Source organism: Desmodus rotundus, chromosome 9 (genome assembly GCF_022682495.2).
Source record: "Desmodus rotundus isolate HL8 chromosome 9, HLdesRot8A.1, whole genome shotgun sequence".
NCBI classification, from domain to species: domain Eukaryota; kingdom Metazoa; phylum Chordata; class Mammalia; order Chiroptera; family Phyllostomidae; genus Desmodus; species Desmodus rotundus.
The window spans coordinates 16791226-16809787 of record NC_071395.1 but is presented as its reverse complement, the minus strand read 5'-3'; the positions used below and the strand labels follow the sequence as shown (position 1 = coordinate 16809787).

The 18562-nt window shown below is 45.7% G+C and overlaps 1 protein-coding gene across 5 annotated transcripts in view; it reads left to right on the top strand.

Moving 5' to 3' along the window:
- The window catches only part of NR3C2 (nuclear receptor subfamily 3 group C member 2), a 295391-nt gene that overhangs the window by 259082 nt on the left and 17747 nt on the right, over positions 1 to 18562 (top strand). For all 5 annotated transcript variants that reach the window (XM_053911717.1, XM_045202424.2, XM_024568635.3 and 2 more), the window contains exons 7-8: positions 7316 to 7446; positions 10763 to 10920. In XM_053911717.1, the coding sequence (XP_053767692.1) occupies positions 7316 to 7446; positions 10763 to 10920 (289 nt within the window). The remainder of the gene's footprint in view (positions 1 to 7315; positions 7447 to 10762; positions 10921 to 18562) is intronic.

Here is an 18562-nt window from a genome sequence, read left to right as displayed (position 1 = left end):
TATGATTCCAGGATTGCGTGTAGTTTGGGCAATAACTTCGCAAATCAGCCACCTCCAGATGGACCTCCAAATAACTAGAGGACTGAGCTTTTCCAATGTACTTTCTGGTAGGTCTCGGTAAACTGGTTCTAAATAAGCTTATGCTAAGACAGGAGTGGCCTTCAGACAGCTGCCGGCCACTGGGCTCGATGAACTGGTCTAGCATGTGGAACGGGCCAGCACTGGGAGCACAGGCAGACGGCAGCGGGGCCGCGGGGCCCAGACGTACAAGTTGTTCAGATTGTTTAGCTACTAAGCTAAACACGAACAGCCAGCAGACAGCCATCTAAAACGTGACTGTCCTTCCCACTCCGACTTTATTGGGGCTCTTTTCCTAATTTCCTGTTTTATCATGTGAATAAACTCCATTTCCAACCATACATTCTCTCAAAAGCCAGGAAAAAAATGTTTTCTAAGTCTTCAATTATCCACTTTTGTCCCAAGTGAATGAGGTTTCGATACATTAGATTATTTTAACTGATTATTTTAGAACTATTTTCAAATGATCATATGATTGTAGCTGAGTGTAATGGATGTTGTAAGAGAGGACCAGATGAAGTTATAGCTATGAATAAAACTGGTTTCCTAGCTGGAGGAAATGACAAGTTTACAAAACTACTGACATTTTTTTTTTCTGAAGGATCTCTTTAAGAATATTTTAGAACTATTTTCTCATAGATTTTTAACCAAGGTCTTTGGAATTGGACTGGGTCTGTCTGACCATTTTGGTTATTAGATCTATTTACTTATCCAAAAGTACACTTTACTCTGTTCTGCAAATCAGACGGTGTTTGGGAGTGAAGGACGCGTGCCCCCGGCTCACAGGTGGAGACTGATGGCTGCTGCTCGCTCAGGGCTGCCGTGCTCCTCCACATGGGGCGGTCCCTGGCTCGGCTATCCCCGACTGCCCTTCCATTAGTCCGCTGTTCGGGGGTGACTTTCGCGTCTACTTTGTCGTTTAGAAACATTATACAAACTTCAGCTCTTTCCCAAAGCAGTCCATAGTTTTTACATTATTCTACTCCAACTGCAGTAAGATTATTAAATAAATAAAAGCATGTAGCAAAAAGATCCCTGTGAAGTAGTATTGCAAAATTAGTATCAGTATCATGCCAAAAAAGATTGTCCTTGTCTCAACTTCTTGGGATGTACATTTCTGTGCATTTCATCTAATTGTGCAAAAATGATGTGATGCAAAATGTGTTTTTAAGACCGTCTATTTCCAAGCTGTATCGAGTACGCAGTACTCTTCATTTAGAGAACTCAGTTTATGCAGTACAAACAGCAATGAAATTTGAAAACAAAATCTTACCACATAATGGTCACCAAAGGATAAACAATGGACTAAATAGAATAACAAAACATTTGAGGTTCCAAATAACGCTTTATAGTTGTAAAGAGATACTGTGGAGAAAAGAACTAAAATCTGTTTGGCTGGTAGCTTGGAGAGAGGAAAAGTTTTGGGAGAGAGTTACGTTTTAAATTTTTTTAATTCTTTTTGTTGGCATACAATGTCAGTTTCAGGTGTACAACCTAGTGATCCAACATTTATGTACCTTACAAAGGGATCACCATAGTAAGTGTAGCACCCGTCTGCCACCGTACATGGTGGTTACGACATCATCGACCGTATTCCCTGTGCTCTTCACTACGTCCCCGTGACTTCTATAACTGGAAGTTTGCACTTCGGAATCCCCTCCCCCTTTTCTACCTGTTTCCTCCCCCCCTCCCTCTCTGGCAGCCCCTGCTTGGTTTTTGCATGATCTCACTTATACGTGCATTCTAAAACAAGAAAACAAACCAAATGAAACAGAAACAAACACACAGATACAAGGCATGAGTTTTGAAGAAATAAACCTGGGTGTGGGTCCTGGCTGCACCATGGAGCTAGATTTCCTGGTCACGAACGTGAGGATAATTCTTCACAAGGCATCGTGAGCATTGGCAGGAAGGACTTGAGCTCCGTGCCTGGTAGGCACTCCCTGCGGCATAGCTCTGAAGACCACGGAGGTCACCCAGGTGCCACCTCCAGACTTAGAGATGCTGTCCAGAGTGAAGTGGCAGAAAAAGCCTTCCCCAGGGGTGTTGCCACACATTAACACTGTCACCTGCTCTCAGTGGGGTCTGAGGTCTCCTTAAGTGAGCTTCAATCCGCATGGAGGCTTGCTCACACATCCGATGACAGGAACTCTCGGGCACAGAGGCACTTAGCTCTCATGTCCTACCCCAGGCAGGTCCCTTCCCCCTCCCTGAACATCTGCGTGCTCTCTGGTGGTTCTCTTGTTTTCCTGTCCCGCACATGCAAACAATTAACGATAACACAAAGTATTTTCTTAAAAACTCACTTTAATAATTTGATTATTTCTTAGTTTGTTTTAACCAAAATGATCATTGGTCTTCCAAGAACCATTTTATTCTTTCCATTATATTACAAAAATAACTAACGTATGTACAGTACTTTATAATTTAAGAGCCTCTGTATAATTGGTTCCTACATCCCTGCAAGGTTGGAACTCTTCTTAATGTCCCTGTTTCACACATGACAAGCCTGGGTCGCGGGAGCAGCACAGCCACAGGCTCACAGAGCCAGCACACGAAGGCCGACGGGCCGCGCATCTCTAGGGCCTCCTGTGGAAAAGCCAAGGGCTCCTGTGCCGCCTCACCGCGCCAGATGCATGTTGAGTTGCATCCACGGGCATCCTGATGACCGGTCTGCTTCACCCCAGTTTACACAATCTAAATCTCTTCCTTTTCAGAGAAACTTTTTGAAAACTTCACAGATGCCACCTCTGTTTTATTAGCCATTTATTTGATCTTCCTGTAAATGTTCAGTAAAATCTTTCTCTAATCATCATCAACATAGGCAAACTGTCTTCAGCTCCTTTAGTTGTCTTCACTTGTTCTCTCTCCTGTTTTCTTCTCTCTCCCATTCATTCATGCAGTCTTCGTTGAACGAGGATTGGCACATGGCGCTTGTCTGTCATATTCTATTGGACATTCAGAAAGATGAGTCAGGCATGGAGCCTGCCTTTAAGAAGCTTGTAGTTAGCAATCAGAATGCTGGAACTGAACTGAGCCCTTTTTTACCCCTCTGAACACACAGAAATTCTGCATTAAAAAAAAAAAGCCTTACATATATAGCCAAGCTCAGAAGAAACCCAGTGCAAAAACAGGGAATTCACAGCCAGAGTGGTTTAACTTGGAGCTGAAGCTACAGTTGGCCCACAAACTGTTGACAGTGATGAGTGCCATTGGGCTGGTATGAGAACCCCAACAGGAACAGCAGACAAGAGCTGAAGCTCCAGCGAGGCAGGGCCTGAAATAGAGTCCCCTGCATCGAGCCAGGGCTCTGTAAAGATTTCTCTGTCTACTAACAAGGAAAGTGAAACTCAACAAGCCAGCCAGCCAGCCAGCCCAGGGACATGGCAAGGAAGCTGGAAGACATAAGAAGCACAAGCCTGCACCACATTAGCGTGGAGTCTAAATTTAAACGACACAAGTCTCACAAAAAGCATCAAGCTGGGGAATTAGCATAAAAGCTGGTCCAGAGCAAGTGAAATGCACGTCCCCCTGACAGCCACAAGTGTTAAAGCTTCTGCCGCAGCCCCTTCCACAAGACAGTGTCCCTGGGAATCACCCAGAAGACACACATATGCCAAAACAGTGCATGTTTGACATGCATATAGGCATCTCGAAAAACTGAATTAAACAAGATGGGAGAAACTGTAAAAGAAATATGTTCAAAGTATTTAGAAAAAAATAGATAAAGATATGATTCAGAGAAAGGATATGTAATAGCCATAAAATAAGAAGTATCTTGTGCAAAATAACAAATGTTTGAGAAAGAACTAAATATAGCTTATCTACGCACGTAGACCTAAAAAATGTTTACCATTATGATTAAAACACTGTCGACATCCAGTAGATTGGACAAAGAAAAAATATTAGTTAGAAAACAGATCTAAGAAACTCACCTAGAATGCAGTACCACATGGTTTAAAAAAAAAAAAAAAATGAAAGGGAGGTTAACATGGAAGACAAAAGGAGAAGGTCCAAAACACTGCTAACGGGAGTTCAACCAGAAAATATGCCACAAGTGGGCTGGGGGATTGTTAGAGAAAACAACGGCTAAGAACATCTCGGAACTGAGGAAACACCTCCATCTTCAAATCAGATAAGGACACTGAGCCCTGAGCAGGGGCAGTGAGAACCAGTCTGCTCCTGGGCACTTCCCAGTGACACTGCAGACATCATGTTAACAGAGGCAATTTTTTTAAGCTACCAAAGAGAAAATGCACATTACCTATAAAAGAATGATGATTCGATTAAGAAGATATTTCCCAAAAGTGGCCATGAAGTAAAGGCCCAGGTGTAGTGGAGTACCATCTTCAAAACACTGAAGCAAATTACCTGTCAGGTTAGAAATCTCCAGCTTTTAAATTATTGTTCAAGAATGAAGGGTTCGGTTTCTTCAATAAGAAATCGAACCCCGAAGTAAGGAGGGAAATGCAGGAAGCAGTGTGGCCAGAGACACACAGTGGTGACTCCAACCAGATGCAGATGTGCGTGTGAGAGAGACAGACTCCAGGGGTGATTTGAAAACCAGTTGGAATGTAAATAGATACCAAGGAGGTCAGGAAGCAGCAGACCAAAGAAAAAATGTGCTACATTTTCTGTTGCTCATGGAAAAGCTATTGGTTAACTTTCGAGGTTTAAGTATGCAATTTCATAACTTAGCTATTTAAAGAGTAGAAATAGAATGTATACCTTCCAAACCCAGCTGAGGAGCAAAGAGGGGGATTTTTTTAAAACTGCATCAATCTAATAAGAAGGAAGGAAAATAGAAAGAAGGAGGAGAGAAAGTTTAAATGGTAGGAAAAATTTCTCAAATATATCAGTTATGATAAATGAAAACAGTAAAACTGAACTGTTAAAGTATAAATACCTTCAGACTTTTTTAATGTAGCTTTTTGTTGCCTGTAAGACACACGTGAAATATAATTATGCAGGAAGTTTAGATACAAGGGGCTTTAAGAAAGGGCTTACCAGGCAAATTCTAAAGAGAGGGCAAAAGAGACAGGAAGGCAGACAGGCAGGGAATACTGAAGGAATAATATGAATATCAGTTAAAATTTTACAATGAAAATATTAACAATAAATATGATGATAGTGCTAGAAAGAAAAAAGCTTCCAATAAAAAGGGTAAAGATAAGAAGAGACAAGTCACCAAAGAAAAAAACGCAAATGATCAGAAAATATTTGGAAAAAATGTTCAGCCTTCTGGTGATAATGGAAATGCAAGCAGAATCAAGAGTGGGGTTATCCTTTCATCCTCCAGAGATAGCCAAACATTTACATTGGATAATGACAAGTATCAGTGGGGGTGTGGGATAAAAGGACGTTCTGGTCTCCTACTGGTTGGAAGGGAAGTTGCAGATGGGCGCAGATCTGTGACTCAGCAATTCTTCCCACTCTGTGTCCTAGAGAAGTGCTAGGGATGCCCCGATGCCGTGAGCATCGCTGGTGATGTCAGTAAAGAGGAGGCAACCCAAGTGCCCAATGGTAGTGGAGCGGATTAGTGAATTTCGAGGAGATCATACAAGTGCAACTTGTAGCAGTGAAAGTGAACTAACTTAGTTACCTGTGTTAAAATGGATACATCTCAGAGTGACAGCATTGAATAAAAATAAGTTGCAGACAGATGTGCATATATATCTAAGTTCGACTTCACATAAAAGAGAGCAGTACCGTGTGCCGTGTTTATAGATAACATGTGTGTGCAGTAAATACACACATCAGAGGGGACGTGATAATCACCCAGAGTGAGGGGTCTGCCTCCGCTCATCTGGAACCTTTTCTACATTGTCAGGTCATCCCCCTTCCGAGAGAAGCTTACTTAGATCAGGTAGTTGGTGTAAAAATGAAAGACTGGAGGACATGGGAGGAGGGCCCTGGTCTTTGATGGGCTCGGTTGCTTGCAGAGGATGAAGCTTGGGGTCTGGAAGAGCGTGCCTGTCGGACGGCTTGAGTGAGGACCATGAATGGGGGGTGGGGGGGAGGCACCACAGACTGAACTCTGTCATGTTTAGTTTGTAATGATCTGAAGTGAACATAGCAAACATATTAGCACTTGTTTACATTGTTAATTCTGGATTGTAGATGCATAGGCTCCTGCTGTTAATTCTCTGTGTGTGTTTGTGTATGTGTTTAAAATATTCCCTTAATTGAAAATAGCTTCCAGCTTATTAAGGGAGAGGAAAGACATAACAATAATAATGCAGAGCGAAATGTTCTGGTGCATGGTGGGTTCTTTACAAAAGGCTTTCAGAGTTGAGATGACAGAGGTTTCTGCCTGTTGAACCCACGAGTGCTCCCTGGAAGAAGCATCGCAGGGTTGCTTTCCTGCAGATGCTCACCTGCTTTCAGTCACTTGGACATCTGCCAGCCATCCTGACCTTTTCTTCCATTTCTTTGGCCTTTGACAAGTCCTTTCCCATGTTTCACCAGCAGTTTCTTTTTCGGTAATTACATTCTAGTCAGTGTAAAGCAGTAGCTACCCAGGGTCTCCCCAGAGATGTATTACTGTGAGGAAATACATCTGGAAAACTTAAGTGATGCCTTACTTCTCACGGAAAGAGGCAGGAATGACTTCCGTCTTAATCTAATGTGGGTTTTTATGGAAACATTTGGATTTAGTGGAGGAAGAGGATTGGTTGGTTGTTTGAAGGAAGGAAACATGTGGCCCCCTCCCATCTCCCTTTCTCCCTTTACCAGAGATTCCACTCCAGTTCTCACCTTCCCAAATTTTGTCTCATTTCCCCTTTTAAACATGCTTCTGCAAAAGGTCAACAAACATATTCCAAGGCCTCTGTGGGGGTCCCTGTGGAAAGAAGACTGGGTCGCTAGCCTGTGTTCATAGTGCCCGGCACGGCCCCTCCAGACAGCAAGTGCGTGGTGTCTGGCTGACAAGGAGCAGTAGCCTGTGGGCCGCCCCCCCACACACATCCCAGCAACTTCTCTGCCCTTCGGGTGCTCTCATGGCCCTGACACATTCTTACAGGGTGCATGCAGGTAAATGGCACCGTGGAGTTGGTCCAGAGCAGCTCACCGGTCAGGGGCAGAGGCATCCACTTTGTCTGTAAATCACACGTCTGCTCCACGTTGACACCGGAAGGAACACTGTGACTCAGATCTCTTTTGGGGCTGCCGTGGCCTGCCAGTCTGGGTTTGACGACAAACCTTGCTTTCTGAGACGGTTTTCCCTTTGCCTTCGCAGAGAGAAGATGCACCAGTCCGCCATGTATGAGCTCTGCCAGGCGATGCACCAGATCAGCCTCCAGTTCGTCCGGCTGCAGCTCACCTTTGAAGAGTACTCCGTCATGAAGGTCTTGCTGCTGCTGAGCACGAGTAAGCCGATGCCACCGGCGCCTTGTCCGCTGCGTTGTCCGACCACCCCCTCCTGAGAGTAGCCTGTTTAGGGTATCAGGGAGTTGGTGTAAAGAGGAAAAATTGGAGGTGGGAGGAGGGCCCGGTCTTTGATGAGCCCGGTTGCTTGCAGAGCATGAAGCTTGGGGTCCATGGAAGAGCGTGGCCCTCATTCCTTCATTCGTCTGACCCCTAAATATTCGTTAGGGGTCTGTTGTGTGTTTGGTAGGGCCGGGCGGTTCAGGAACTGCAGGGTAAATGAGGCACGAGGTATTCAATGGAGACGTGGTTTTAATACATTGCAAAAGGGGTTCTCTACTATAATAAAGAGTGTCATACGGCTCAAACAAGGGAGGAGCTGGTCAGTTCAGGGCTCAGGGAGGGACTCGGAGGCTGAATGTGGGGGACCTTGGACTGGTTACTTGGACTTGGAGTGGGTATGAGGCATGAGATGCATTCTCATCAGGGAACCGTGTGAGGGAGTATGGAAATGTGGGAGAGCCGAGCCAGGCTCCCGCACTCCATTCCAGGGAGTTGTTTTGCCTGTTAATTTTTAAATTTTTATTGTATTTAACTATTTAGTTTTTCAGGGTGCATCTGGCTGTACTAGGTTGGGGAGAAGTAGGCAATAAGAGTAGGCTGTAGCTGGGACCCGGATTTTCAACACTACCTTTGTCAGGTGGGCAGAGGAGTACAGCATTGGAGGCTGGGAGCAGCAGGGGAACGTGCCCAAAACTGTATTTTGTGGCTTTAGGAAGGTGTATCTGGCATTCAACCAGATTAAAGAGGAAGTGAGGTGGTGGCAGGGGTGCGTGGCAGCAAAGACAGAGTGTGTCCTGACTGGAAGCAGAGAAACCTGTGAGGCTGATGGCATCACGGCCTGGATGACGATGGTTGGCTGTAGGACGCACAGGAGCAAGCACTCAAGAAAGACTGCAGAGCTGGCCTGGGCAGCTGGCCGGAAGAGGCTTCTGCTCGCTGGGGAAGGCAGACGAGCTTCTGCCCAGTGTCTCTCTGCTCCTCCAGCCCACAGATTTGGGGTCATTTTCACCAGCCCTGCTATACCTCCTAATCAGTAAATTCAGAAAACCCGGGCAGACCTCCCAAATGTGAGGTTTTGCTGAATTCTCTTTATCTGTGGGTTTGTTTCAGCTTCTAAAATAGGTAGCTGGGAAACTAGTACAATATATTTCAGTACAGCAGAAATATGTAAGTAATATTTGAAACAGGGTGTTCACACGTGGAGAACTCCTGAGAACACGTCCATCAGAACCAGGAAGGTCTTTGGTTAATCTTAGTGTCTGTGCCAGATACTGTTGAAGTATAGTCATGAGATGTGTTCACTTGTTCCAGTTATAGGTAAAATTTTTAAGATACAGGTTGACATCCGCACACATCCAGACTGAAAACAAAAGGTTTACTCCATCAAATGTTGTAACTGCAAAAAAAGTTAACATGTGGGTGGGAAGTATGGGCTGTTACTTGCAAACTTGCAATTTCTTGTAGAAAGTTTTAGGTTAACATTAAAATTTTGGTAGAAAATAGTTCTATAGCTTTAATATTAACATCCTGGTTGTTACCATCTTCCTTTAGTTTTTTTAAAAATTTTACAACAAGGTTTTAATCTTAAAGAAAGAAATATATATCAGTTATATAATGGATGGTATTTAACTCTTAATGTGAATGTTATGTATTCGAAACCACAACTCATATTATGGAAGCCTCAGGAATTTGCGCAGTTGCTATTAGGGAGTTCTTTTCCCCACAAAAATAGACTTAGACGAACCACAAATCAAAAGCCTCGACAATTAAACTAAAAGAGAACATTATTAACACAATACGTGAGGTTGATTTTGCAAGATAATCCATATCTTTACCCGGGACCACAGGGTTCATTTGCAGACGTGGTATTCCTGGCTTCCAGGGTGGCATGTAATATTCAGAAACATACTTAGCCCTTCGAAAGTGTGGATGACCCCAGTCATTATTTTCTGTACCAGTTATGATAAATTAACAAACATGCTGTGTAATTCAGTGACGGTACAAGCAGGCCCCAACTGAGAACGTTAACGTCACAAAATGGATTTATGGTAGGTTCACTTCTAAAACTAAAGTTCATAGGGATTTTATTTTTGAAAGTTAAAGCCTAAGCATAACTCTTTACTGGCAATAGTGGGAGAAAAGACAGACATGTAAATAGATTTTCACAGGAAACATCTTTAGCTTGCACTCAGCCCTGCACCTCCTTCCACGACATAGGCGCACCCTTTCTTCACGCAGCACTGTCCCGTGCACCCTGGGACAAGTCTCTCAGGTCACAGAAGCACGCCATACGCTGCCAAGTCCTGAATCCCAAAGGGTTTTAAGGTTCTTTCCAAGTGAGATTTTTGTGTGTGTATGTAGAAATACAAGAGCTAGCCACTACATAAAATGAAGGAAGAAAACATAACCCTTCACTTTCTACCTTTTCAAAGATAAAGGTGAACATGGTGTATCCTCTTTGGAAGTTTACGACTTTCCCTCGCCTGCAGAGCCACATTGTGTTATCACCGCACACCACACGACTGCACCCCCCGCCCCCCACCACCCAGATTGTCCGCCAAGTCACATGGCAGCACCGCGGTTATCATGTGATCTGGGGCAGAGAGAATGGAAAGTGCTTGTTTGCATGCATATTCTCCCTTTGGTAGATGGCCAGTCTCCCCAAGTGTCTTTGATATTTGAACTTGAATATGAAGACATTGCTTTCTAATTCTAGCTCCAGCTTGGATTGTCTGTGGCTCTTGCAGTTGTCCTGGAAAATCAAAGTCTATTTTCCTACCTCCGAGGTGTTGGCAAGTCAGGATTCATAAAACACTTCGATGACAGGCCACAAGGCCATGAAGCATTGTGGTCAAGAGGCAGGCTTTGGACAGAGAACAGCCTAGCTCCGTGTCCCTTCTCTGCCATTTACGGGGCCCTTGGACAAGTGTTTACAGCTCCAGTCCTCAGTCTCCTCCTCTGCAAAATAAGAAGAATATAATGGTTATGTCATAAGACTGATGTCAAGATTAAGTGAGCTGCTATATGCAAAAAATACAGTAACACACACCTGATAAAGAGCAGTTGTTATTATTCTTTTGTATATGTATATGTACAATAGTTTATCAATACATAACTAACTGCCGTATATACTGATAAATGTAATTAATTGAGATTCATTATCAACCTAAAAGTGAGAAAAAGCCTTTTAACTGCTAAGATGCAAAAGCTGATTTCCATCCTGGGAATTTACATGTCTGTTATCCTTACAACACAGTTCCAAAGGATGGCCTCAGAGGCCAAGCTGCATTTGAAGAAATGAGGACAAATTACATCAAAGAGCTGAGGAAGATGGTAACTAAATGTCCTAACAATTCTGGGCAGAGTTGGCAGAGGTTCTATCAACTGACCAAGCTCCTGGACTCCATGCATGATGTAAGTACTGCCCCCTGATGCTCTAAATGAAGGGTCAGCAACCACACACTGTCCTCTCCCAGTGGAACTGGAGAGTCGAGTGAGTTCGCGGGCCTTTGGGAGGTGTAGAGGTAAGCTGTCCAGTGGGAGGCAGCAAGAGGTGAGGACTGGTGAGGAAGGAAATTTTTCTTCAGACGACGTTCGTAGCAAACTGCATTTCAAGACAAGGGTGTGATTCTTTCCCTTTCTGAGTGGGACCCAAGAAATGTGCTCTGCGATGGCAAAACCCGTGTCCTGGCCCAGGGTCAGATCAAGTTTCACATTTCTGCTTGCAGTTTAGGAAATGTTTGGTTAGTGAAAATGTTTGCTTTCACGTTGCATAAACAGTGACCATCTTCTACAGCTGTTAATGTAATAACCCAATCTTCCAAAAACATTATTCGTGGGCCAGGGCCAGCTTGGACCATCTCAGCCTTCACCAAATGTTGAACCCTGTACTCACTAATCTTCGTAGGAGTCACCTTTCTTGTCATAGTGTAAATACAGAAAGCAAATTCTGAGCTTGTTTCTTCTCATGTAACCAATTGGAGGTGTGGCTGAGGTGTTGGTTAAAGGTTTCTACAAAATATTGATACTGATCCCTTGCCGTATGTCATTGAAAGTATGCTTCTCATTTCACTTTGCAAGTGTTTTCTCCAGGGTGGCTCAAAAAAAAAAAGGTTGTATATAGTCATGCTAATTTACTTTTTCGTGTTTGTGTGGTTTTCATACTTTGGGAAATTTATCACCCAAGCCGAACCCATAGATTTGCATAAGAAATTCACCTTCAAACATTTCTCTATTGATAAGGAAAATGTTGCAGGCCCGATGCCCAATACTGTAATGGTATTCCCATGGAACTAATGGGTCGTCCCCTAGAAAGCGGGTTATGCCAGTGGAGTATTAACTCTCTGTGGGATCTTTGTTAAAGGAATGTCACATGGCAGTCACTTACACTGACGACCCCTTGCATGTTAGGTTGACCTTTGCCTTCTCTGGACCTGTTGTATGGTACGAGTCAAATTCCTAGAAGGTAAATTCAGTGATGGACAGTCTTGCTAATTATCAGCGGCCTGAAGAATGTGGTTTAAAGGCCAGTGTTAGGAATCAGAGATGATGGCAGACGAGGCTTTGGACACACAGCAAAGGAGGGACTCCTCAAGTCGCACAAGAGGGACAAAAGGAAATCGGAGCCCAGAATGTAGGTCATCTACATGAGAATGGGGGCGCTGCCGTTACTCCCTTCTGCCGGCTGTGGCGGAAGTCCTTCTGAGTGGAGCTCAGAGCGGGGCTTCGTGGCTCTTTCTTGATGAGTTCTCTTGTTTGTTCAAATGGACGGGCAGGCACAAGTGCAAGAGCTAAGTGAGGATGCAATTATCACAGCACGTGTTAATAGACTGTGCGTTTTGAAGCAATTGGCATGGAATGAGACAACAGAAAAAACTGTTAAAACTGTCTTTTCGACAGCCTTTCAGAATCTTTGTGCCTTCAGCAGAGTGGCACAGTGCAAACACTGAGGGGCCGCCACTGTGGTCCACATGCCCGCCCACCCTCTGAAGCTGCTTCTGGGAGCCCCACGGCACTGGGCGCCGGGCAGGAGCTCCGTGAGCGACTGTCAGGGCGCTGCATCCTAGTGATGACTCTCTGCAGAACCTCCCAGGGCAAGTCCTTGTCCTTTCAGTATTTTTTAATCAAGGTCTGATTGAACACAATAAGCTGAACATATTCAAAGTGCCCACACGAGAGGCTTGACACACGTATGCACCCCCGAAGCTGTCATCACAAGACACACAATTCATCTGCCACCCCAAACCTTTCCTGGGGCCCGTTTTTAACTTTCCTTCCTACCTACTGCTCCCTAGCTGCTTTCTATATTGCTTTCTGGCTATGTAGCTTAGATTGTATATTCTAGAGTTGTATATATTCTAGACTCTATGTAACCTATTAATTTATATATTCTAAACTTCGATATACATGGAATCATGCAGTATGTGGTCTTTTCTGTCTGGATTCCTTTGCTTAGCATAATCATTTTGAGACTCCTGAATTCCACTGCATACTTCAATACTTAGTTCTTCTCACTGCTGACCAGCACTCGTGGTACAGCTTTCCCACACTTTGGAAGTCAGTCACGTATGAATGGGCACGTGGGCCATTTCCAGACCTGGAACATTTACAGGTAAAGCCACACTGAACATGTGTGTGGTGCTGCAATGGGCGTCGCTCTCTTCTCTCTAGGTGAGTAGCTAGTTGTGGGATGTCTGGGTCATACGGCCAATGTGTGTTCGTTTTTTGTGAGACCTCCAGATTCTCTCCCACAGTGGTTGTGCACCAGCACACTCCTTCACCATCAGTTCACATGGCTCCACACCCTCGCTGACCCTCGCTATGACTCGTCCTCCTGTTCGTAGTATAGCAATAGCTGTGTGCTGGTGTCTCACTGGGGTTTAATTTGCATTTGCCTAATGATTAATGATCTGATCTTGTGCTTATTTACCATCATTATGTCGTCTTTGGTATAGTGTCTGTTCAACTCTTTGGCTCATTTTTTAAAAAATTGAATTGCTTGTTTTAAATTGGAGGGTTGAGTTTTGAGAGTTATTGGTACATGCTGGATGCAATTCCTTTGTAAGATAAATGATTTCCGAGTATTTTCTCCCAGTCTGTGGCTCATCTTCTCATTCTCTGAGCAAAGTCTTCTGAAGAGCAGTTTTCCATTCGGTAAAGCACGGCTGATTCTTTCTCTTCCTGAGTCACGTTTCAGGTGTCTGAGCCCGCGCCACAGGGCTTTCCTCCCAGATTCCCTTCTGGAGGTTACTGTCCTTCACTGACTCAAGTGCAGTCTTGAAAACCGCTTTTCATGTGTTTTATTTCTGAGCAGTTTGGGTTGTTTCTGGTGGCAGGGCAAATCCAGTCCCTCCTACTTCATTTTGGCTGGAAGGAGAATATTCTTTTGGGAATCACTTTTTATCATTTTAATTCTAAAGCCTTTATTTTAAATGATAAAAATGTTTGCTCTTAGAACGAACCTAACAGAAGCATCTTGAAAGTTCTATTTATATTCCTGTTCCAGACAGAACATTGAAAAATGCATCGTATGTCTAGAGGGACCTTTCTAACATGCGCGCTTGCACAGACTAGAGACTGCCTACGGCTTGTTCATTAGAGTAAATTAGTGAATCAGCATTTGTAGAATTGTCTTCCAGGGAACAAAGAGCTACACAAGGACCGGCTCTGCACTCAGAGCCGGGCTCTGATCACCTCGTGGAAAGAGAGTATGTGTTCCTAAGAGTCCCACAAGTAAGAGCCCTGGGAGTGTAAATTCAGCTTTAAAAAGTGGGCAGTTTATGCCACCCCCCAGGACACAAGTTCTCAGGTCTCGGGACATGCATGCACAGCTCTCAGAGGACATGGGCTTGTCCCACACGGCACACATGCAGTGGCAGACCTGTGCCAAGGTGAGTGAAAGGGACATTCTTTGAAAGAACAGGTTGGCAGTTAAGTATTTGAATTGGTCAGCAACTTTAACGCACCATAGCCCTCTGGGCTGCCTTTGAGCATCGATTTTTCCCAAAAAAAGTTTCAAAGAAAGCAGCTGTGGTCAGGCTCCTAGGAATGGGTGTGTTTTTTTGCATTGCAAATGTTAGGGTGCTGTACAGAAAGCATCGAGACTCCTTATTCTTCTAGAAAGTTGACAGTTCGTCATTTTCTAGTTTGTCACTCTTGCCAGCGGTGGCAGTTAATTTCCTGTGGGTATAAGCAGCACATTTCTAATGAACTTATTGGTAACTTCATTCAGAGAGATCAAGGACTATTTATCTTATGATCAGTGTTTAGAACAGTTAGTAAATGTTGAAGATGATGACATCAGTAATACTTCTTAGAGGCAAAAATTACCTTTTTTCTGTTAAATAGTTTCATGGTCATATTGTACTATTGTTTGACCTTGTAACCAACGTCCTTTCAGTACGTACTCTAGCAAAACTGGGCTTCACACCCATCAAATTTGATTAGGCCATGGAGCAGACAAAGTGAATGTGTAACACCAACCCAGTCCTCCAGTAGCTCGGGATCTAGAGGCAGCTGGCGCATACTACCCGGTAGACAGGCGCTGAACTTGGTCGTCTGGGCAGTGGGACCTTTGGGAGCGCGTGCATCCATTCACTCATGTGTGAGCCCCTGCCAGCGCACGTGTGAACAGAATGCTTGTTCTTAGGAATTGCACACGTGTCTGAGAGAGGAAGGTGTCCGTCTCATTGAGCAAATATTTTAGTGTCTATAAGTGTCACACATTATTCTAGGGGAGAGACCCAGAGCCTGGCTTCCAGAAGCCCTCAGCCTGCTGGGGGCGAGCAGACAGCACTGGACAGGGCAGGGTGCCGAGAGCCTTGAAGAGGTGAGTGCACCATGCACCACGGGCTCACTGACGTAAATTCTGAGTTGATAGAAAGCCTTGTCAAGAAGGTACAGGAGCCAGCTGTGCTGGGCAGGGATCGTGGAAGGCTCCCAAGGGTGGGGGAGGGGTCAGAGGAAGAAGAGACAGGGGCACAAAGAGGGATTTCTCAAGGTCCAGGGCAGCCAGTGGCAGTTGGAACCCTCTTGACTCACTGCCTGGTGCTACTGGCTCCCCCATCATGATGGAGGGAGCTTCAGGCTGATGGCAGCGTCAGGTTCTGGGCCGGGGCACCTTGGAGACCAGGAAACCACACAACGGGGTGAAGAACCTTTGCCCAGCCCGTGTCTGGGTTTGCCCCAGGTCGTGTCTCTCCCCCACTACGGAGCGTCTTTCCGGCACAGACACACCCAACAGGAGAGGACAGAGCAATGCTGGCGGGATGGAGCAGGGACACCGTGTGCAGCCCATCCCACCACGCAGGGCCCACGGCACATCCATTCTCCGTGGGGCACCACTCAGACCTCAGTCAGTGCGAGGGTTTCCACTTAGGGTCCCGGTGCTCACCTACATCAGCGTTCTGTGCTTCTGCTGGGATTTACCAGTGGGGGGGTTAGAGTTATTGTTAAAAACATGTCTGGGGGTGGGCCTGAGTCACTTCCTAATTCACTGAAGGGGTGAAAGGTGTTGGTAATGGAGATGATGATAGATTGCTGCGAGGGGACCATCAGGAAGGATCAGTGACGGTCCCCTCATCGATGGTGGGTGAACTGGGTGTTGTCAGAGCGCAGTAGGGCAAGTGGAGGCCGGCCATACTGCTTCAGCGTGTGAGGGAAGTGTGTCTGTCTGCTCGTTGCCCAGGTGACAATGAAATGAGATTGGTTCCACATCTGTAATGAGGTGCCTGGCAGTTCCACAGGTGTGTGTGTGTACGAGAGATCAAGATTCAACGCCACACTGCACTGAGTGAAACAAATTCTTAATTGTTAGCAGTGTTACTGCCTGCTTTGACAAGACCGTGACTAAGAAAGATTCTAAAGAAAGGAAGAGTCGTTTATTCCAAAGTCAGCTAAGTGAGCACAGCCTGATTTCCCAGGGCATCGGGGATGGGAAGACACACCTCATGTGAGCCCACTCCTCCTGAAAAGGAAATCTGCTTTGGTGAAGTAATTGAGATGTCAGATCTCACTCCGTCCTGTTGGTGAAAACATGGAAGAGTTGTTTGTGGTTCTCAGTCTCTCCCACACCCCCATAGTAGGCAGGGACCGGTGTTCATCTCTGCGAAGTCCCCACGTCCAGGGCAGAGCGCGGCACAGAACGCACTGCCCTGGGCCAATGGCGCTGACTGCTTATTTTCATTTAGAACATTTTCACGTCTGTATAATGGGGGGGAGCATCAGATATATTTAAAAGTGGGGAAAATGGAAAAATGGGTCAGAATGTTGCTATTTCAGTGTATGGGTAAACAGGGAAAGGAAGACTCCGCGCGGGTTTGGAGAGATCTGGGCAGCTCGAGGACCAGTGCGTTTTCGGTGCTCGTAGCTGGAGCCACAAAGCCACCGGGAAGACGACTCCTCACAGTCGTGCAGGTGTCCTCACCTGACGTTCCTTCTTTGTTCACAAGTCAGTGGTTTAAAGGCGGCGTCAGTCAGAGGTCATGATTGCGTCTGGGAGGACCCCTATTTTGCAGTCAGCTCGTACTGTGAGGGTGAATCACTGCTCCCCTCCACCTGGCCAGACGCGCAGCTGGTGCTGAGGGTGCACTGCAGCAAAGCGTCCAGTCTCCTGGGGACATAGACATCAAGTGGGAGCTAAAGCGCCGCGTGGCAGGAGCCTCAGCGGAGTGTCTAGAAGGGGAAGTGGCGGGTGCAGGTGGGCCATGGCATGAGGGCAGGGAAACGGCTGCTAAGCTGAGCCCCAAAGCAGGAGTTTGCCGGACTGATGAGGGGAGGCTACTCCAGGGCAAAGGAGTTCATATTCCAAGGAGGAGAGATCATGGTGATGTTGAGAAATAGAGAATTTCATTGTATCCAAGAGCCTCAGGGAGGAACAGCGAGAAATGAGGATGCAGACGGTGAGGGATCTATGAACCACGTGGGTTCAGGAAGCTATCGAAGGATTCTGAGTGCTTCTACAGAGAATCTAGAGCTGCTCTGTCCAATGCTGAAACCACTAGAGGCTATTTTCATGCGAATTAATTAAAATTAAGCAAAATTTTAAATTGAGTTCCCACTGTCCACATTTCAAGTGCTTGGTAGCCACCACTTGGGGGTGAGGGCCATGCAGAAAATCCTATTAGACAGTGTAGAGCTAGATAACCCATTAGAGGAGGGGCAGGGGGAACAAAGGGCCCATTGGATGCTGGCTCAATGGTCCAGGTAAGACGAGATGGGGGGCAGGGGCAGACCAAGGAGATACTCAAGTAGTGAAATGGGTGGCTCCAGATGTCATTTGCTAGGATGTGGAGTTGGGGAAGAAGGGGGCAGGTCTAAGATGACCCCCAGCATTTGGAGGTAGAGAGTTTGGCAGGCGGGACCAGCACTGAGGAGGGGCTGCAAGAGGGATCTGTGAGCACAGATGCTGAGCACGTTTGGATGCACTGGAGTTCAGCTGCCCTTAGGACATCCCCGGGGAAATGTCAGGTGAGCACTGATGCAGACCAGAAGGGTGGCAGCGCACGGAGGCGCCGCGGAAGCCTGAGGGTAGGTGGAACTGCCCAGGCATCACTGTGGCAAGAAAAGGCCTAGAATTGAACCGAGGAAAAGCTGGCCAAGGCTCCAAGAAGGGGCAGCTGCCTGCAGGGCCTGCAAAGGAGCTGCTGCTGGGGTGAGTGGGCAGAAAGAGCCACATAGGGGGCAAGCCAGAAAAGAGCATGTCCCCCCACGGTGCAAATGAGGGGTCAGAGGAGCAGAAGCTGCGAAAGGTCAGGTAGCAAACAGGCTGGAAACTTCCAGTAGCCATAGCAACAAGGTGGTTATTGTGAAGAGTAGCTGATTGATTTAACTTGTGTTAATGCTCGCTAGGTTTCCAGTAACTGCATCAGCAGCCACAGAGCAAACAGGACAAAAGTTAACAACAAAAAAATCAATGTGTTGTCCAGTAAAGCTCCTTAGCAAAACTGCTTTAATAAGTAGAAAAGAAGTATGAGTCTTTCTGTTAGGTGACAACAGGTAGGTAAATGAGCATTTTGAATGTAGTTGAGGAAACGTGCAAAGTTTTTGTGTTCATGTG